Below are 22,176 nucleotides of genomic sequence, written 5' to 3'. Positions count from 1 at the left end.
TTTCCCCACTCATTCATATAAGATACTCCTTGGTCGTAGTCCAATGACCGAACGTCAATGGCAACGGTCAAACACTAGAGAGAAGAGCTTTAGGGGTCTGTGTATAGACAGAGAGAAGAGGTTTAGGGGTCTGTGTATAGACAGAGAGAAGAGGTTTAGGGGTCTGTGTATAGACAGAGAGAAGAGGTGTAGGGGTCTGTGTATAGATAGAGAGAAGACCTTTAGGGGTCTGTGTATAGACAGAGAGAAGAGGTTTAGGGGTCTGTGTATAGACAGAGAGAAGAGGTTTAGGGGTCTGTGTATAGATAGAGAGAAGAGGTTTAGGGGTCTGTGTATAGATAGAGAGAAGAGCTTTAGGGGTCTGTGTATAGACAGAGAGAAGAGGTTTAGGGGTCTGTGTATAGATAGAGAGAAGAGCTTTAGGGGTCTGTGTATAGACAGAGAGAAGAGGTTTAGGGGTCTGTGTATAGACAGAGAGAAGAGGTTTAGGGGTCTGTGTATAGACAGAGAGAAGAGGTTTAGGGGTCTGTGTATAGATAGAGAGAAGACCTTTAGGGGTCTGTGTATAGACAGAGAGAAGAGGTTTAGGGGTCTGTGTATAGACAGAGAGAAGAGGTTTAGGGGTCTGTGTATAGATAGAGAGAAGAGGTTTAGGGGTCTGTGTATAGATAGAGAGAAGAGCTTTAGGGGTCTGTGTATAGACAGAGAGAAGAGCTTTAGGGGTCTGTGTATAGACAGAGAGAAGAGGTTTAGGGGTCTGTGTATAGATAGAGAGAAGAGCTTTAGGGGTCTGTGTATAGACAGAGAGAAGAGGTTTAGGGGTCTGTGTATAGACAGAGAGAAGAGGTTTAGGGGTCTGTGTATAGATAGAGAGAAGAGGTTTAGGGGTCTGTGTATAGACAGAGAGAAGAGCTCTAGGGGCCTGTGTATAGACAGAGAGAGGAGAAATGAAGGGGCCCATCCCAGCTGGCTGTGGTAGTATGTGGATTATACTGGGATGGATAATGGACTTTGTTATGGGACAGAATGCAGGCCTCCCAGGCCCTATCGCCCTCCTGCTAACACGAACCAGATGCTGATATGAGTGGGTCTGCAGAGGGTCTGCTGAGATATTGTCAACACACACACATAGGAAGTGCAAGCAGACACAGGCAGCCACGCATACACACAAACACGCACATGAATGGACACAGATGGATGTTGGCCTGAGAAAGACAGTAGAGAGCCCAGATTATTGGCCCTAGACAAACCTGCTGTTACACAAGTTGTAGTTGATTGTTGTCAGCTTTGACAGAGAAATGTATCCAATGTTTTCTGGGTCTACAGGAGATGTATTTGATGAAAACCTCATGGTTTTGACCGTTTTCTGTTTACTTTAATGAGTGAAAGTAGCTGAACATGTGGCAGTAAACTAGATATTCTTTCTTCCTGTACTCTGCCCCCCTCATTCTCTCTTTCTCTTCTCCCTGTCTCCATCCCTCTCACTCTCTTTCCTACCTCCCTCCTTCCCTCTCCTCTCTCCTCCCTCCATCCCTCCCCCCTGTCTTTCACTCCTTGCCTCACCCCCCTCTCTCCCTCTCCCTCCTTGCCTCCATCTCTCTTCTCCCTTCCTCCATACCTCCCATTCTCTCTCCTACCCTCTCTCTCTCTCCTCCCTTTCTCCATCCATCCATCCATCCCCCTCCCTCCATCCATCCCTCTATCCCTCTCCCCCTCTCTCTCTAGGTGTGGCGTGATGCAGGGACCCAGGTGTTTTTCTCCTACGCTGTATGTCAAGGGGTCCTCACCTCTCTGGGCAGCTACAACAAGTACAACAACAACTGTTACAAGTCAGTGTGACACACCACTGCACACAGCTTTCCCTTCAAAACTCTCTTTGAATCGTCACATAAAAACAAACATATTTTCAAGTACTTCAACTGTGCTTGATTTAGTTTGCGCTTTACGAAGGGAACCAATGGAATGGTCCCAAAAGTGAAAAACTGCACATCTCTTTTCTTTCCAAACGGTATCCTCTCACATTGATTTAGAGTAGCATGCTACGTCCCTCTTGACGTTATTTGAATTGGATCACCCAGACCTGGGTCAAACACATCATTATGTCACATGTTTTTCAACACTTGAGCTATGCTTGATATAGTTTGCTGTGTACAATAGAACCAATGGAATGGTCCCAAATGTGCAAACTCCACACTAAGTCAAGCGCACCTCAAATACCTTCAAGTGTTTAGTTTGAACTAACTACAGCTAAAAGGACACTGGTAAGTGTAATTGATTATGTGTTCATTGTTCTTATGTACAGTGCCCTCCTGTGAGGTTGCATAAGCAAACACTACATGATTGTGATTTTACACACATTGTTGTGTTCCAGGGAGTGATAGTGATTTTAACTACCATGTTGTGTTCCAGGGAGTGATAGTGATTTTAACTACCATGTTGTGTTCCAGGGAGTGATAGTGATTTTAACTACCATGTTGTGTTCCAGGGAGTGATAGTGATTTTACCTACCATGTTGTGTTCCAGGGAGTGATAGTGATTTTAACTACCATGTTGTGTTCCAGGGAGTGATAGTGATTTTAACTACCATGTTGTGTTCCAGGGAGTGATAGTGATTTTAACTACCATGTTGTGTTCCAGGGAGTGATAGTGATTTTAACTACCATGTTGTGTTCCAGGGAGTGATAGTGATTTTACCTACCATGTTGTGTTCCAGGGAGTGATAGTGATTTTAACTACCATGTTGTGTTCCAGGGAGTGATAGTGATTTTAACTACCATGTTGTGTTCCAGGGAGTGATTGTGATTTTAACTACCTTGTTGTGTTCCAGGGAGTGATAGTGATTTTAACTACCATGTTGTGTTCCAGGGAGTGATAGTGATTTTACCTACCATGTTGTGTTCCAGGGAGTGATAGTGATTTTAACTACCATGTTGTGTTCCAGGGAGTGATTGTGATTTTACACACCATGTTGTGTTCCAGGGATTGCGTGGCACTCTGCATTCTCAACAGTGCCACCAGCATCTTTGCTGGATTCGCCGTCTTCTCCGTACTGGGATTCATGGCTCACTCACTCGACCTGGACATGAATGAAGTCGTTAAAGGAGGTGGGCCTCTTTCCTCCACATCCCCCATCTTCCTCCTCCTTCCTCGTCTTCATCCCTTTTTCAAAGTCACACTCCTTACTGCAGAGGTCAAGTTTGTCAACACCTTGATATAGAATGAGATTCCTTAATTGCTGTTATATATCGTGTGAAGCTGGGATCTCCAACTCTGGTCCGAAAAATGTGCTAGGTGTGCAGATGTTTGTTCCAGCACAGACATATTTGATCAAACAAATTGTGGTCCAGACTGAAGCCTATAATTAGTTGATGTGAAATAGGTATGTTAGTGCTGGGGCGGAACAAGACTCTGCATTCCCAGTATCTCCCAGTAGAGATGGAGAAGCCTGTGCTATAGGTACGATACTGCTCACTGTCATAACCAATAATGGCCACAAGAGGGCCCTTCAGCCCAATGTACCACACCATAAAACCTCTACCTCAACTGGTCTCCTCCACACAACATTAAGCCGGTGATATTTACCTGCAAATATGAATAAACTAATGTGTGTGTGTGGGCTGTTTCCCACAGGACCTGGTCTGGCTTTCATCGCCTATCCCAAAGCCGTGTCCCTGCTCCCAGGGGCCCAGTTCTGGGCCGTCCTCTTCTTTCTTATGGTTATCTTACTGGGCCTGGACAGCCAGGTACTGTCCATGTGGCTGTCCATGTTGCATGTTGGTGTGTGTGTGTGTGTGTGTGTGTGTGTGTGTGTGCGTGCGTGCGTGCGTGCGTGCGTGCGTGCGTGCGTGCGTGCGTGCGTGCGTGCGTGCGTGCGTGCGTGCGTGCGTGCATATGTATGTGTGTTTGATAGAGTTGTATTTAATTTATTAAGCTTAAATCAGGTCATGTGTAATTTTCAGTTGACAGGATACATCTTTGTGCATGTATGTGTGTGTGTGTTGTGAACATGTATGTGTGTGTGTGTTGTGAACATGTGTGTGTACCCTTCCAGTTTGTGTGTGTAGAGAGCTTGGCCACATCCATCACTGACATGTTCCCTGGTGTACTGCGGAGGCCTGGCCGGAGAGAGATCTTAGTACTAGTCATCGCTGTAGTCTGCTTCCTACTGGGTCTGCCTCTCATCACGGAGGTAGGAGAGAGGGAGAGAGGGAGTGGTGGAAGAGAGATATATAGAGGGTGGGAGACAGAGAAAAAGAGAGATGGCGGGAGAGAGAGACGGATGCTAGTAAACTCTTCAATAGCACTAGGAACAGCAGTTCACCTCTGACATCCATGTCCTTCTACCCTTCCCATCAGAATGGGATAGTCCTCTTTCAGTTGATTGACTCGTACGGCCCCAGTGGGACCAGTCTGCTGTTCATTGCATGTTTTGAGTGCATCGCCGTCGCCTGGGTCTACGGTGAGTGACGTCACTACTAACATGATTGTACCGACTATGTTTACTGTAGTTACTGTTCTAGTCGTTAAAGTTGAATCTATACTCTGAGGGCCAGTTTCCTGGACCCAGATGAAGCCTGGTTCTGGACTAAAATGCTATTTCTAGGAATATTGTCCATTGGGCATGGTATTTAGTCCAGTACTACAATGGGTCTAAGGACAGTCACAACCAGTCACAACATGTTCATACCTGTACATTTAGTTCACAGTAACATTATGTCTAAATTGAAGTTATATTACCAGTCTACAAGGGAAGGGGGACACATGGTAGACCACTGTGTCTCAGCATGTTTTCAGTCAATCGAGGGGGGACCCATGTGTGTGAGTGTTTCTATCAAAACGAAGAGATGGATCTCGACTAAAAAAGAAAGTGTGGATGGATTGGCTTTGCAGGTGCGAACCGTTTCCTTGACAACATTGAAGACATGATAGGCTACCATCCTTTCCCTTCTGTGCTGAAGTACTGCTGGCTGTTTGTGACACCACTCATCTGTGGGGTGAGTAAGACAGACACCTGTGTCACCTCTCTCTCTCTCTCTCTCTCTCTCTCTCTTTTCATCTTTCTCTGTGTCTTTCTTTCTTTATGCTCATCTTCTCTTTCTTCATTATCTCTCTCCTGCTTTCATCTTGTTCTATTTCTTTCTCTGTACCTTTTGCTCTCTCTCTCTTTCTCTCTCTCTCTCTCTCTCTCTCTCTCTCTCTCTCTCTCTCTCTCTCTCTCTCTCTCTCTCTCTCTCTCTCTCTCTCTCTCTCTCTCTCTCTCTCTCTCTCTCTCTCTCTCTCTCTCTCTCTCGCTCTCTCTCTCTGCATCTGTCTTTATCTTAATGTTTCCTGTCTCTCCCTCGTGGTCTGTCTCTCCCTCGTGGTCTGTCTCTCCCCCGTGGTCTGTCTCTCCCTTGTGGTCTCTCTCTCCCTCGTGGTCTGTCTCTCCCTCGTGGTCTGTCTCTCCCCCGTGGTCTGTCTCTCCCTTGTGGTCTCTCTCTCCCTTGTGGTCTGTCTCTCCCTCGTGTTGTCTTTCCCTCGTGGTCTGTCTCTCCCTGGTGGTCTCTCTCTCCCTGGTGGTCTCTCTCTCCCTCGTGGTCTCTCTCTCCCTGGTGGTCTCTCCCTCCCTCTTCCTTCTAACTTTGCATTAAAACACCTATGTATTCCTTCTATCCGCAAATGAATAGCAAATTACATTTGTTGATCACTATCTTTCTAATACCCATTGCACAATACCGAGCCAAACTAAGTCGAGCTGTACTAGAATGGCCTGGGTACGCATCACCCAGTTGCTGGAGCTGTGCTGGAATGCACAATGTGAAAATAAAATATCCCAGCCAGCACAGTACAGTTCGGGCTGGCCCTATAGTGGAAATCGGGTTCAAGTCGACAGTATCCAAGGCTAACCTTGATCTCCACCTCTTCCTGGTTCTCCTCAGATCACCCTGGTGTATGACACACTGACCAGTTCATCAACCAATCTAAATTTAGAGTACGCACCTGGGCCCTGGGCATCCCGAGTGGCCTCTCTCCTCATCCTCACCCCGCTGATGTGCATCCCTGTCTTCATTCTGCTGTGTCTGTGGAGGGTGAGTGTCTATACCTCACCTACCGTCACTCCATCATCACCCACCAGGCACCTACTGGGTGTCTACTTATAGATGTGTTGGTTTAGGGGTGGGTGGGGGAGGTGTATGTGTATACATTTTAATATCTGTGTGTGTGTGTGTGTGTGTGCGTGCGTGCGTGCGTGCGTGCGTGCGTGCGTGCGTGCGTGCGTGCGTGCGTGCGTGCGTGCGCTTTTGTGGGTGTGTGCATGAATGTGGGTATTGTGGTTTTTCTTCAGTGTTTTGACCATGTCCTTCCTCCCAGAATCCTAAAGGGATGACCACTCCGTCCAGTGACCTGCGCCAGGCACGGCCACACGAACCCAGACTCAGCGTGTGTGGGCGTGTCATCATCGAGGGACAAGAGAAACCCCCCAGGATCGCAGGGGGTCGGGATGAGAAGCTGGCCATGGAGGAGATCAGTGGAGTCTAGTGTTGATGACATCATAGAACCTCGACCGTCAGGGTGCCGGGCTGCCTGGTTGGTCTATGCAGGGATACCATGAAAGTCTGGGTCGTATTCTTTATGGCGTCAAGTAGCCTAGCGGTTAAGAGTGTTGTACCAGTAACCGAAAGGTCAACTGGTTTGAATCCCCTAGCCTACTAGGTAAAAAATCTGATGCGTCCTTGAACAAGGCACTTAACCATAATTGTTCCTGTAAGTTGCTCTGGATAAAAATGTCTGCTAAATAACTGAAATGTAAAAATTTGCCACCAAACGGAAGAAAAAGGACTGAAAAAGGAGGGACAACCTGAACTTGTTCAATAAATAAAAGAAGCACATTTTCTATCAAATACTTTGCTACGCTGTGCTCTAATGAATACAACCCAGGCTTCAACTGACCAGACTGAATGGCAGATGGAAGTCAACACCAACAAAAACAAATGGTTGACATTTCAGACGCATCATGCTACAAATGTTTACACCTGCTCTTAAATATTCAGAGGGGTTTTCTCTCTGTTGTATCTGTTATTGTTTACTTTTCCTCCTGGATTGTTATTTTGTTTACCATTTTGATAACCTAGTCCAGAACCCTTTCATATACCTCATATGTTACACTAATGAACCTTGTATATTTCTATGTGCTACATTTTTTAACTTGCCCCATAAACAACCTCCTCATAATAAATTAAAAGGTTTTCTGTATGTTTTCTTGTAACCTTTATTTAACAAATATTCCTATTTACAATGACGGCCTACACCGTATTTCAGTATATTTTCAGTATACATGGCATCCATGTTGTTACATTCCGTCAATCTCTAGGTCTGAAACAGCAAGCGGCCAGCCTCAACTTGTGCCCACTGTCAATTACAAATCTATCTATTCTAAACAGGACTTTCCCTTGCTCCTACAATACAGAACACCATGTTGTTCACCAATACCATACCTCGCCCTCCCCTCGCCCATATGTACAGACCTGGGTTCAAATACTACTCAAAATAATTTCAAATAATTGATATGTGCTTGATTGAGTTTGCCTGTCTTAATGGACCCATAGAATAGTCCCAACATGTTAAACCCCGCCCACCTGGCACTCCAGGCAGACAAGAGCCAACACTCAAAGATTTCAAATAATATTTGAACCGAGGTCTGACACTGTATGAACTTGGACAACCTACAGTATATTGGTTGGTGGGTAGGTCTACATATGTGATGTCACAGGGGGCACGGGGGGCGATGCCGGAATGGGATCCTATCGTCTCTTTCCTGGTTCTGTGTCTCTGTCATCAGGCCACTGCTCATCCGGGGCTGCCATCCATGTAATCTGAAGCGGCATTCAATTAACTGGCAATTCATCCATATGTCCTTGGGCTCCTCGCAATACCGTCCGCACAGTGGAATTGTGGTACCTAACCTTGGGGCAACGCCTCTCTATCGGCCAATTAGAATCTGGGAGAGATTTCTTTGTTGTTGACGTCAGGTAATTAAATATGAGGAAGTGGTTGTTGGGGGCCAATGCGAATGCTAGGCTTGCGTGAAGGGTCCAGTCAGCAGGCCAATAAGAGGATGGGGATTACGGGTGGGGGAGTTATTTAAATTCAAACCACCATTTTGGATGGATGGCTCCAGTTAAGGGCCCCTAGGGGCCTCAGGAAAATGGAGAACAAGAGGCCAGGAGGTCCATCCAACTAATTACAGTATCTGCTCATACATATTGACTAGTCATTCTATCCCCACTTCTTTCCATGCATACACACTAGGAGTAAAACATACGCTAAATATAGTATCTTCTCATTAGGCCATCACATCACTTTGGTGACTAATTTGGAACCTGTGGAATATAGACCATTCTGGTACAACCAACACGGGAATTGATCTAGTGTCAACAACACAATTCGCACTCCAAAGGCTAGCGTTCTGAACATTACCCTAACTAAACTGCACGAAGCTAACCAACTCCGCTACACCTGCACCAACAACATCCAAGTTTTAAGTCAGTTCCGAATCCCTAACATTGTGCCATACTGCTGTCTGCAAATCACCAATGAGGATGCTTGTTCCCACATGTACCCAAGCTAACAGTGAGGAGGCTGCAGTCCAAAATACATGGCTCTGTGATAGCTGTGACTTCACTGAAAGAGAAATATATTGAGTGTAAATTGTGTTTTGGACAGTGTAGTAGTGGATTATCTCCGTTCCAGACTATCCTATCAACGGGACCTGTAATATCCTATGTTTCTCAGAGTCACGGCTGAGCAAGGACATGAATATACATCTCACTGGTTTTTCTATTCATGGTTAAGACCAGACGGCAGACTCGGGTAAGAAGAAGGGAGGAGGGGTGTGTCTCTTTGTTAACAACAGCTGGTGCACAATTTCTAATGTTTTTACTCGCCGGAGTTAAAATACCTCATTTATAAGCTGCAGACCATCCTATTTACAGAGAGAGTTTTCATCTATATTTTTCATGGCTGTTTATTTGCCACCACAAACCAATGGTGGCACTAAGATCGCATACAAGAATCTATATAGGGACATAGACAAGAAACAAGAAAATGCTCATTCAGAGGCAACGTTTCTCAAGGCAGGTGATTTTAATGCAGAGAAAATGAAATTATTTTTACCTAATTTTTATCACCTCTGCAACTAGAGGCGACAAAACTCTAAATCACTTTTACTCCACACAAAGAAACGCATACAAGGCCGTCCATCACCTTCCCTTTGGGGAATAAGACCATAACTCTATCCTCCTGCTTAAAGGCAAAAACTAAAACAAGAAGTTGTCCAATGAAGCTAATGCTAAGCTACAGACTGGAATATGTTCCGGGATTCATCCGATAACATTGAGGAGTTTACCACATCAGTCACCGGCATCATTAATAAGTGCAACAAAAACATTGTCCCCACAGTTACCGTACATACCCAAACCAGAAGCCATGGAATCCAGGCAACATCTGCACTGAGCTAAAGGCTAGAGCTGCCGCTTTCAAGGAGTGGGACACTAATCCGGTCTCGCTACAACCTCCAATAAATCACTCAACTTTGCTGGCTCTGGCACTCAACGGATTTGGCAGGGCTTGCAAACTATCACAGATTACAAAGGGAAACCCTGCCACAAGCTTCCCAGCGACGTGAGCCTACTGTTGCGGCATGCAACACACTGAACCATGCATGAGAGCACCAGCTGTTCCGGACGATTGTGTGATCTCGCTTTCTGTAGCCGATGTGAGTAAGACCTTTCAACAGGTTAACAACTTCTTATGGCTGCATCCCGCTACCGGGCTCGATATGACAACAGCCAGTGAAAGTGCAGGGTGCCAAATTCAAACAACAGAAATCTCATAATTAAAATTCCTCAAACATACATGTGTCTTATATCATTTTAAAGGTAATCTTGTTGTTAATCCCACCAAAGTGTCCGATTTCAAATATGCTTTTCAGCTAAAGCACTACAAACGATTATGTTAGGTCACCACCAAACCACAATAAGCACAGACATTTTTCCAGCGAAAGATAGCTTTCACAAAAAGCAGAAATAGAGATAAAATGAATCACTAACCTTTGATTATCTTCATCAGATGACACTCATAGGACTTCATGTTACACAATACATGCATGTTTTGTTTGATAAAGTTCATATTTATAACAAAAAATCGGAGTTTACATTGGTGCGTTACATTCACTAGTTCCAAAAACATCAAGTGATTTTGCATAGCCACATCGTTTCAACAGAAATACTCATCATAAATGTAGATGATAATACAAGTTATACACATGGAATTATAGATATACCTCTCCTTAATGCAACCGCTGTGTCAGATTTTTTTTTTTTATTACGGAAAAAGCAAATCATGCAATAATCTGAGACGGAGCTCAGAACAATAGCCAAATTAGCCGCCATGTTGGGGTCAACAGAAACCAGAAAATACATGATAAATGTTTCCTTACCTTTGATGAACTTCATCAGAATGCAGTCCTAGGAATCCCAGGTCCACAATAAATGCTTGATTTGTTCAATAATGTCCGTTATTTATGTCCAATTAGCTACTTTGGTTAGCCGTTTGGTAAACAATTCCAAAGTCACAAAGCGCGTCCACTATAACGTGACGAAATGTCCAAAAGTTCCGTAACAGTCAGTAGAAACATGTCAAACGATGTACTGAATCAATCTTTAGAATGTTGTTAATCTTGAATAACGTTCCTCCTCATGTGAACGCGCATGTGAAGCATGGTCAGCTCGTGGCAGACCTGACTAATTCCTGTCTCCTTCGGCCCCCCTTCACATTAGAGTCATCAGACAAAGTTCTATTGACTGTTGACATCTAGTGGAAGCCGTAGGAAGTGAAAACTCATCAATATCTCGCTGTAATTTCAATGAGAGCTTGGCTGAAAATCTGCCACCTCAGAAAAAATTCAAACAGGACGTGGAACTTCTCAGGTTTTTGCCTGCCATATGAGTTCTGTTATACTCACAGACATAATTCAAACAGTTTTAGAAACTGCAGAGTGTTTTCTATCCAATATGAATAATAATATGCATATATTAGCAACTGGGACTGAGGAGCAGGCAGTTTACTATGGGCACCTCTGTGCACCTTTCATCCAAGCTACTCAATACTGCCCCTGCAGCCATAAGAAGTTAACATTAACAAGGCCGCGGGGCCAGACAGAATACCAGGACACGTACTAAGAGCATGCGCTGACCAGCTGGCAAGTGTCTTCAATTACATTTTCAACCTATTCCAGACCACCGTAGTCACCCAAGAACGCCAATGAACCTGTCTAAATTACTATCATCCCATAGCACTATTGCCATCTATAGCCATTAAATGCTTTGAAAGGCTGGCCATGGTTCACATCAACACCATCAACACCATCATCCCAAAAACTCTGGATCCACTCCAATTCGCATACCGCTCCAACAGATGCACAGATTACACCATCTATATTGCACAGCACATTGCCATCACCCACCTGGACAAAAGGAATACATATGTAAGAATGCTATTCATTGACTAGAGCTCACCATTCAACACCGTAGTCTCCTCCAGGTTCATCACCAAACCCAGGACCCTGGGACTGAACAGCTCCCTCTGCAACTGGATCCTGGACATCCTGACAGACCGCCTCCAGGCAGTAAGGTTAGGCAACAACACATCCGCAACACTGACCATCAACATGGGGGCTCCTCAGGGGTGTGTGCTTAGTCCCCTCCTGTACTGCCTGTTACCCACGACTGTGTGACCGCACACTACTCCAACACCATCTTCAAGTTTGCTGACGACACGACAGTGGTTGGACTGATCACTGACAACGATGAGGAGGATGTTAGAGACCTGGAAGTGTGGTGCCAGGACAATAACTTCTCCCTCAACGTCAGCAAGATAAAGGAGCTGATCCGGAAATGGAGGGCTGAGCAGGCCCCCAACCATATCGACGAGGCTGTAATGGAGCGGGGTCGAGAGCTTCAAGTTCCTCTGTGTCCACATCACTAAGGAATTAACATGGTCCACACTTCCAGGTGAGCTCCCTGCCATCCAGGACCCCTATACCAGGCGGTGTCATAGAAAGGCCCAACATATTTTCAAAGACTCCAGCCACCTAAGCCATAGCCTGTTCTTTCTGTTATCGCACAGCAAGTGGATTTGATTTGTAAACGAGGAATAGATTTGACTATTATGTTGTGCAACAGTTCAAGCCTCACACTCCATCATCCTATAGTTTTATGTAAGGGATATTTCCCAAGTAGAATGACAGACAATCACAGAATCATATTTGAATCAATTGAAACAACTGCAAATCATATAACTATAATGATACAGGGTGAGACCCAGATGCAGACACGGGAGGCAGATGGTTTGAGTCGCTGATATTTATTGTAAAACAAGGGGCATGCAAGAGACAGGTTGTGGACAGGCAAAAGATCATAAACCAGGTCAGAGTCCAGGAGGTACAGAGTGGCAGGCAGGCTCGAGATCAGGGCAGGCTGAATGATCAGGCAGGTGGGCTAAATGTCAGGGCAGGCAAAGGTCAGAACCGGGAAGACTAGAAAAACAGAGACTTGGAAAAAGCAGGAGCACAGAAAAACCACGCTGGTTGACTTGACAAGACGAACTGGCAACAGACAAACAGAGAACACAGGTATAAATACACTGAGGGTAATAGGGAAGATGGGTGACACCTGGAGGGGGGGTGGAGACAATCACAAGGACAGGTGAAACAGATCAGGGTGTGACAATAATGGCTATTGTATACTCAACAGATACATGATGTGGCCATATTGTACTGTTCTCTGTACCTCATTATTTACAGGGCTGGATAATCATTAGGAGCTGGTTAGGTTTTGACAATGACATCCTGACCAGGCTGCTGGGACTGACACTGCTCAAATAAAGCTACACAAGGGACACTGCTGATAATAAATAGCATCACTGCTTATAGTCACTACAGTACAACACACGAACACACACACGCACACGCACTCTTTCTCTCTCCAGGCCATTTTCCAGCCTAGCAGATCGCTAGGCTAGGCTATTAAATGCTCTGCAGCCATGCAAAAGTGCTGAGTCAAAACCCCCATAATTAATAGATTAAAGTCAAGCATGTCATAGTGGTAATGTGTTGTTCACAACTTATATACTGTGCTATGAAACAATCTATAGTGGTTCATTCAAACTATAAGGTGGTGACCTGCACGCATAGGATAAATGTGGAATGTTTTTTTCCTGGTCCGGCACATTTAACGTATACGGGCAGATCACCCAATTTCAGCATGTTTAGCCGTTATAAATAGTTGCATACTGTATATAAAGTGTGAACAACACATTGCATGGGGTCATTGGGTCTAGTGATAAAGAATGTAGAAATGGTCTGCCACTGACCACAGTAGTAATGGTGTTAGCTAGCTCGGTATCATTGTGGCAGACAACCAACTGCCAAACCTCTGTGTAACCTCTGCATAACTTCAGTAACACACATGCCAGATTCCATCCTCAATGTAAAACATAGGAAAACCCATTTGCTTGCTGGCCACAACAATAAACAGGCTTGTCTACATTTCAGGCCCCATATAGTTTTACACTAGGGACAACATGGTTTCTGTGAGGGTCACCTTTAGTGCTGGTGTGCGTTTTTCTTCACAACACCACACAGTGCAGACTCTCATTCGCTGTTCAGTGGCGCCTGAAAGTGTCCCATCATCTTGTCAAAGGATGTACATACATCACTCTGCGATCCTTCAGTCGGCCGATACCCCATGTACACACGCACGCACACACGCACACACGCACACACACACACACACACACACACACACACACACACACACACACACACACACACACACACACACACACACACACACACACACACACACACACACACACACACACACACACACACACACACACACACACACACACACACACACACACACACACACACACACACACTTCACTCCGTGGTCCTTCAGTTAGCTGATAGTGCTTGGCTCCTGTACATCTTCATCAAAGCTTAATGGAGCTGGCAACTGTTTGCTGCTCTCAGCAAGAAATCACATCACAGAAAGCGGAGGGAATAAAAACTTGGATATGCTGCCGGACATTTCTGAGTGACCTGACGTCGTTCGAACGAGAGCGTCTGTGAAAAAATAAATGCCACAGTTTATAGCAGACAAAGAAAAGATCCGAAAGAGAGTGAGTGTGAAAAGGCTTTGATGAAAGTACTGCAGAAGAGAAAGTAAAGTACAACCTTTCCTCACAGACCCATAGTCATCAACGAACATATTCACAGCCATATGCTCTGTTCAATCAGCGCAATTTCCCCTATGGAATTTCCCATATGATGGGGCTGTTAAACTGGGGGACCTTTTTTATTGAGACGCATATTCCGAGGCATAAAAAGACGTTATCTGGAGTGATTGAACATGCCTCAGGGTTTTGAGAGGTGGAGAGTGAGTGAGAAGTCTGTGGATGGGTCCTGTAGGAGAGATACATTATGTTATGTTACACTGCTCCAAGTCCCCGTGAGCCGTAGATCAGACAAACTGTAAAGGGAGACCTCTATTTGTCCTCATCTCCCCCTCTCTTTAACTCTCTCTCCCTCTAACCTCTAACTCACCTTATAAACTATCTTTGGCTGTTCTCTCTATCTTAACATAACTTCTTGTTCTCCTTTTCTCCTCTCTAGACTCTCTCTCTTTCACTCTCTCTATTTCTCTCTCTCTTTCTCATTCCAACTCCCCTACACACTCTCTCCCCCTTTCTTTCTCGTTTCTCCCTAAATTGTGCCAATAAAGGTTGTTTTAAAATGAGAAATAACCTTTCTGTCTTCCTCCCGCTCCCTCTCTCCACCTTCCTCTCCCTCTCTCCCCCTTCCTATCCTTCCTCTCCCCCTTCCTATCCTTCCTCTCCCCCTTCCTCCCCCTTTTCTCCACCTTCCTCTCCCTCTCTCCCCATTCCTATCCGTCCTCTCCCCCTTCCTCCCCCTTCTCTCCCCCCCCCCCTTCCTACCCTTCTTCTCCCTTGTTGCCCCTTCCTCTCCCTCGCTCCCCCTTCCTACCCTTTCCTCTCCCTCTCTCTCTCCACCTTCCTCTCCCTCCCATCACCTTCCTCTCCCTCTCTCCCCCTTCCTACCCCTTCCTCTCCCCCTCCCTACCCTTTCCTCTCCCTCGCTCCCCCTTCCTACCCTTTCCTCTCCCTCGCTCCCCCTTCCAACCCTTTCCTCTCTCCCCCTTCCCCTTCCTCTCCCTCTCTCCCCCTTCCTCTCCCTCTCTCCCCCTCTGTACTTGAGGTGTCCCTACTGCTAGGCCCATTAGCAGAGGAGACATTTATACTCCGGTGTCCCCTGCTTTACCGGTTGAAACTTCCACAATATTATCCTTTTATCATTGCATGCCAGTGTGTGTGTGTGTGTGCGTGCGTGCGTGCGTGCGTGCGTGCGTGTGTGAGTGAGTGAGTGTGGGGTGGGGTGGGGGTGGGGGGGCATTGATTCTTGGCCAGGGCAGAGCGTGACCTGAATTAACACAAAGGCACAAGGATGCTGCAAAGATATTGCTTTTCACACACTTTCTGTTTTCCAAAGTCACAGACAGAACTGGAGAGCTGTATTTGTAACAGTTTAGTTTTATTGTTGGAATGTTAATGTGGAGAGAGAAATGAGCGAGTGACTAAAAGTTGTACATCCATTTGTTTTATTTTGTTGTAATACAGTTCACAGAAATCGTCAATGGTTCAAATGATACCCCCACCCTTGCTGCAACAGTATTTGCAGATATATATTTTTGGGAACTTGTCTCGCTAATGCATTTTTGGAAGTGACCTGTTAACCCGTTGCCATAGTGATTGCCTAGTTGCGAGGTCGTTATATAAAAATGTAAATGCTATTACAGATGAAATTACAAGATTAAAAAAGGACCCCAGTTTTTTCTCTGTATTCCACTGTATTGCACTGTATTGCTCTGTATTCCACTGTATCGCTCTGTATTGCTCTGTATTGCACTGTATTGCTCTGTATTGCTCTGTATTGCACTGTATTGCACTATATTGCACTGTATTGCTCTATATTGCTCTGTATTGCACTGTATTGCTCTGTATTGCACTGTATTGCTCTGTATTGCTCTGTATTGCTCTGTATTGCACTGTATTGCACTATATTGCACTGTATTGCTCTATATTGCTCTGTATTGCTCTGTATTGCTCTATATTGTTCTGTATTGCACTGTATTGCTCTGTATTGCTCTGTATTGCTCTGTATTGCTCTGTATTGCTCTGTATTGCACTGTATTGCTCTGTATTGCTCTGTATTGCTCTGTATTGCACTGTATTGCACAAATCCTTAACCGTTAAATGTTTTCTGCTCTGAAGCCGAAGTTAGAGACAAAGGGAAAATAAGCTGTCCCAAAAGCTTCACTGTGCAATGTTTACAACTGCTTTTCACAAAAAGTCTGTAGACATGTTATTTGTTGGGGATTTTACTTCAGGGCCAAAATGTGTTTTGTTCACAGACATCATTGTTCATATTTGACTTACACCCGGTCTAGTTTTTGCTTACGATCGTTTACAGTTTGTATTTGTTTACTGTCCTGTCCTCAAAGAGCCAACCATACAGTATGTCTGACGCAGGCTTTCACAATCACTTATTGATGAGAAGACAACCTCTGAAATACATCAGAGCACAATGGCACCAGGATACACTCTCAGTAAACACTGCTTTGTACTCAGATGACAGATGTCAGTCAGGAGAACAACAAGACATGTACAACCAAACACCAAGCGCCATGCAGTTGTCTGGAGTTCGGCAAAGTTTACTTGATCGTTGTAGTAATGATTTTGTTTAACTCTCTCCCTTTCTTTTTTCTGTCTTTCTTGCTCATTCAAGATGGCCAATGCTAATAGGGATCCTTGGGACGTCCCTACCCTAAACCCAAACCCAAACCATAACCTTAAACCCTACCCTTACCCTACACCTAACCATAACCAAAAGGCTTACCTAACCCTAACCTTAACCCTTACCTTAACCATTTTAAATTTAAACTTCAATGGGGTAGGGACATCCCAAGGATCCCGGAGAGCACAAACCATTCAAAGACATGTACTGTACAACCGAACACCAAGCACCATGCTGTTTAATTGGATGTTAGGGTGTTATGTTTTTCTTCAACTAACCTCTCGCTCTCTTTCTGTCTCCCTTCTCTCCCCCTGTACCCCCATCCCCATCTCTTTCTCTCATTCATTATTCTCAGAGCTACTCTCTAGCCTTGCTAGAGTAGCGGGATAATTAGCCTCCATTGATCACAGGGGCCACCACAAGCAGATTGATGAAAACCAACTCTGACAACACTAATTCTGCCAGCCATCAGCCAGAGAGTCCCAACTCCCCCACAGATGACAAACTCTCACAAACCTCCAACCGATGACTCCCATCTCCTGATCTGCTATCGACAGGAGCTGCATCTCAAATGACACCCTATTCCCTATATACTGTAGTCCACTACTTCTGAAGTGCCCTGGTCAACAGCGGTGGTCTATATAGGGAATAGGGTGCCATTTGGGATGCAGCCTCACTGTGAGCATTATTAGGCTCCCATTATGATTTTAATCTCTCCTTTTTTAATAAAAGCCCTTGGATAAACATGGGTTGCAGATCTGGTCGTCAATGCCAAGGCTTTGTTGTGGCGTGTATTAATGTTCAATTAGCTCTAATTGGCTTGTATAATTGGATATGAGGGACAATATATTGGAGTGAAGATGGTTCAGGAGAGATAGTGGAGTCTCTGAGGTCCTTGTGTGAAAGTAATTTCATTCCTTGGCTAGATGGATAGATGATAGATGAAGAAATGGTTTTACTATTGATCATTCCTATGATCTAATGGCAACTTGGTAATGTGATAGAAAAATTACACATTTACCTGATTTGTTTGATATTAATAGTTAGCAATTAATACTTAACAAATAGGAGGATATTTCTGTCCTGTTAGTGTCTGTGTTTTATGGTCTCCACTCTAGTTCCCTGCAGCTAATCTGGGCATATGGTCACTAGAGATGGCTTGAGCTGACAAATTAGTTAAAGACTGCATTACATAGACAATATGTGGTGGGTGTAACCGAGATAGAGATAGCCAGGAGGAGTTTAGAACAATTCCTCATTGTCTCTAAATCATAATTTCATCTGGGAAACTAAGCCAGGGTGGGGTTAAGACAACAACCCACGTGCAGATAACGACAGGATGAACCCAGAGTGGCTTATGATGCTCCTTGGTCTGCATGAGAGGGGTTGAACCAACCATGACTGAGCATTGTTAGTGTCAGCTATATATAGTACTCTGTATTTGCGTAAAGATTAGGTTACCCGGTCCAACACTCAAGGGTGGGGGTCGACCAACATCATTATTGCAGTAATTAATCAATATTAAATAAAGATGATTGTTTGAAGAAATTACCAAATCTCTCTGAGTACTGAATTTCCACGACAGTAATCAAACCATCAGTATCGTCACTTGTCTTGCAAAGCTGCACCATATCCCGCTATATCACCATTGCTATAATAACCAGGGACAGGAGTTTTCCCTGAGGTTCAACAGGTTACGTGGTCAGGAAGAAATCCTGGCCCTACATATAACTGTAAAAAAGACAGACTCAGCTCACACTGCAGAGAGAGTGCTGCTTAGTGAGTCTCTCTCCTTCACCCTGTCTCCCCATTTCCTCCTGGAAGAGTGTGAAGTAGACAAAGAAGGACAGTCTCTCTCTCTCTCTCTCTCTCTCTCTCTCTCTCTCTCTCTCTCTCTCTCTCTCTCTCTCTCTCTCTCTCTCTCTCTCTCTCTCTCTCTCTCTCTCTCTCTCTCTCTATATATATATATCTTATCCTTTATTCTCTTGTATCTATCTGTCTGTCCGTCTTACCCTATCTCTTCCACTTCTCTCTTTCACTTTCCCTCTCTGTTTTTCTCAATAATCAAAATCTTTGGATTCCTCCAGTGAGTGAAAGAGAGAGAGAGGAAGTAGGGTCTGGGCCTCCAGCGCTGGCTACAATGACCCATTTGGCAGCAGAGTGGGTCTACAGTATGTCCCAAATGACACCCTATTCCGTCTATAGTGCACTACTTTTGAGCCCTAGTCAAAAGTAGTGCACTATATAGGAAATAGCCCACTGGGCACAGACATCAATTCAACGTCTATTCCACGTCGGTTCAGTGTAATTTCATTGAAATGACGTGGATACAACATTGATTCAACCAATGTGTGCCCAGTGGGAGGGTGCCATTTGGCAGCATTGAAGTCTCAGCAGAAGCTGGATTTGCCTGGAGACGCAGGCCCAGATCCAGCATTGAGATGGCAGACATATGCTGCTGGGACTGTTGTTTTCACCCAACTCCACACCTAGTCATACACACTATACTGCAGCCAGCCATAGTCTGCAAAGGAACAGCATTAGCTGACTGCTCTTTCTAAAGGTATGAATGGAATGACTTGTTCTCTTGAGGCCACACAGTATCATTGGAAGATATTTGTGGTTTGGGTTAGATCTGAAAGTTGTATATTGTGTGATATCTGCAGAAATAACTGTGGTATGATTGACAACGTAGAATTATATAAGGTCGCAGTAAAAGATCAGTTCTGCCACTCGGATTAAGTCCTAATTATCTCTCCTTCCTCCCAAAGTGTGCACTTGCTCACTTCCCTTCACTGATTTGAATGGAAATTGTGTGGAAAAGCCCTCGGGCCCATGCCTCCACCAATCCAATGCTTTGTGGGAAGATATGTGGGTTGTAGTGAACAAGTGCACAGTTCAAGAGAAAGGAGATATTATAGGGATCACCCTCAGAGTCGAATGACTTCACATTATGTTCTGTGCTCTTCATATTCCAGGCCTAGTGCCAGTAAGCAGTGAGCAGTGGCTGTTTCATCCAAACTTCCAAATGTCTTTCACTGCTCGGATTAGGCCCTTCTCTATTGGGAAATCCCATGGTAACGACACTGGCAAAAGCTGACTGACCCTCGAACACAAACACACACATATTCAAAGATACATATACCCACACTCTGCGATACACACTGTGACACCACCACACACTCATTAGCACTGTGACACACACACAAACACACAAACACTGCGCACCCCCCCCCCCCCCCCCCAACACACACACACACCCACACACACACGCTCCACCCCCACCCACACTGCAACACACAATGCACGACACCCTACCGGAATCAGGCGATTGACTTCTCCCTCATGGCCTGGAGCCTCACCGGGCAAAATAATAATCCGATCACACAACAGGTCGAACTTTATTATCCGCCACTCAGTTCCAGCCAAAGGAAGAGAGCACCAGCTAGAGAGGAAAAGGGAGAGGGTGAAGAAGAAAGAGGGGGAAGCATCTTTTAAAAACTTTCTTTTTAACAGCGTTGACATTATGACCGTTCCTTTGGGTGAGGCAGCGGATGAAAGCTTTTCATAGAGGGGATAGCTGGATCCTTTCTCCATTGGATGCTTTTACTCATTTTGCCTCATGCTACAGGTGTAAAGGTATAAGGAAGGGACCCTGATCACCTGACAAGGGACATTAAGACTTCAGATACAGGTATGCTGCAGATCCTTCTCCATCCTCCTTCTCCTCACAGAGCTCTGAGTTAACTCCAGGAAGAGTAGCTGCTTCTTCAGCTAATGGGGATCCTAATAAAATACTAAAACTACTAGATAAGGTTGAATACTGCCAGATACAGATGCCTAGTAAAGTATTTAAAGTAAAGTATGTACTGTATACCAGGACGAGTACTATACACTTAGAAAAAAGGGTTCCAAAAGGGTTTTCTTTGGCTCTCCCCGTAGGATAACCCTTTTTGGTTCCAGGTAAAAACCATTTTTGGTTCCAGGTAGAACCATTTTGGGTTCCATGTAGAACCCTCTCTGGAAAGGGATCTACATGGAACCCACAACAGTTCTAGCTGGAACCAAAAGGGTTCTACCTGTAACCAATAAGGGGTCTTCAAATGATTCTCCTATGGCGACAGCCGAAGAACCCTTTTAGGTTCTAGATAGAACCTTTTTTTGTAACAGTGTAGTATAATATAAAACAATGGATACTGTACAAAAACAATATCTAAACTTAACTTATGATACCCAAAAGTTGTCTCCGGCTGTGACAAAAATACAATTTATGAGCGTATATTTTTCAGACAGTATCCGAAGATCACTTTGGTAATGTAATGAAATGACAAATGACGAGTTTTGCTTTTCAAACCAATGAGATCATACGGTCCAAACAAATGATGTTTTCATCAGTTCTCCTCTCTCCTATCTGTTTATTTTACAATGTGGAGAACCATTCTTTTCCACAGCTGGGATTTTGTTTGGTGTATCAATTCATCCACTAGTTTAATTGCAGGTGAATACTTTAATACAAAGCATTGTGCCGATAGCAGCCGTACTTCTGTCTAAATGATTAGTAGCAAGGTTAGACAAAAGAAGTATCTTTGAAATGGTCATTTGAAAAAAAGGTTTTTGGTCAACAGGGCAAATTGCCCATGAGCTAAAAACTCCCAGATATGCCTAAATTGGTCATGAGCTAAAAAGCAAAGAGTTTTACATTTGAATAGAGAATAGAAAGTAAAATATGGAAAAGGGAATAAAGACGGTAAAGCAAGGAAAAACAAACAAATACTTTAGGCCATTTTCCAAGAATATTGCCATGAAAATAAATATGCACATTTACCAAACTAAAGCACATTTCCAAGAAATACCGTAGGTCAAAAGTTTGCAATTTAATACATTTACATTTGAGCCAGACAAACATAACTTATAGCCTTCTGAAGTTTAACATGCTCCGGGACTTTGGCGACTTGTTTGTTGTTTAAACTATTGTTTAATCCTCCTGCTTTGGGCTGGATATGTTAACGTGTACTTCATACATGCATAATCTATGAAGGACTGTTTTACAAAATCCCCAGTTGGAAAACGATGTTTTTCTGGAAGCTGTGCAGCAGCATTTACCCTACATATCCCCCACGTGGGCCGGCCAGCCTCCTAACAATTCACGTTCTAGCCAATGAGCTTCAACCCCTCGCCATTTGAGTGACAGCTTGCAAGATGCACACACAGCAGAGCAAGAGAGACAGAAATCACGCAGTGCGCATATCTACACATATGTG

The 22,176-nt window shown here is 44.5% G+C and overlaps 1 protein-coding gene across 1 annotated transcript in view; it reads left to right on the top strand.

Moving 5' to 3' along the window:
* LOC139533283 (uncharacterized) overlaps positions 1–22,176 on the top strand; it is a 54,265-nt gene that overhangs the window by 10,852 nt on the left and 21,237 nt on the right. The window contains exons 10-20 of the mRNA XM_071331352.1: positions 1,726–1,829; positions 2,980–3,104; positions 3,631–3,743; positions 4,052–4,189; positions 4,357–4,459; positions 4,891–4,994; positions 5,919–6,068; positions 6,352–6,518; positions 9,750–9,754; positions 11,571–11,665; positions 11,737–11,973. Of these exons, the coding sequence (XP_071187453.1) occupies positions 1,726–1,829; positions 2,980–3,104; positions 3,631–3,743; positions 4,052–4,189; positions 4,357–4,459; positions 4,891–4,994; positions 5,919–6,068; positions 6,352–6,518; positions 9,750–9,754; positions 11,571–11,665; positions 11,737–11,973 (1,341 nt within the window). The remainder of the gene's footprint in view (positions 1–1,725; positions 1,830–2,979; positions 3,105–3,630; positions 3,744–4,051; positions 4,190–4,356; positions 4,460–4,890; positions 4,995–5,918; positions 6,069–6,351; positions 6,519–9,749; positions 9,755–11,570; positions 11,666–11,736; positions 11,974–22,176) is intronic.

Source organism: Salvelinus alpinus, chromosome 11 (assembly GCF_045679555.1).
Source record: "Salvelinus alpinus chromosome 11, SLU_Salpinus.1, whole genome shotgun sequence".
In the NCBI taxonomy this organism is placed as follows: Eukaryota; Metazoa; Chordata; class Actinopteri; order Salmoniformes; family Salmonidae; genus Salvelinus; species Salvelinus alpinus.
This window is presented reverse-complemented; position numbering and strand designations above follow the sequence as displayed.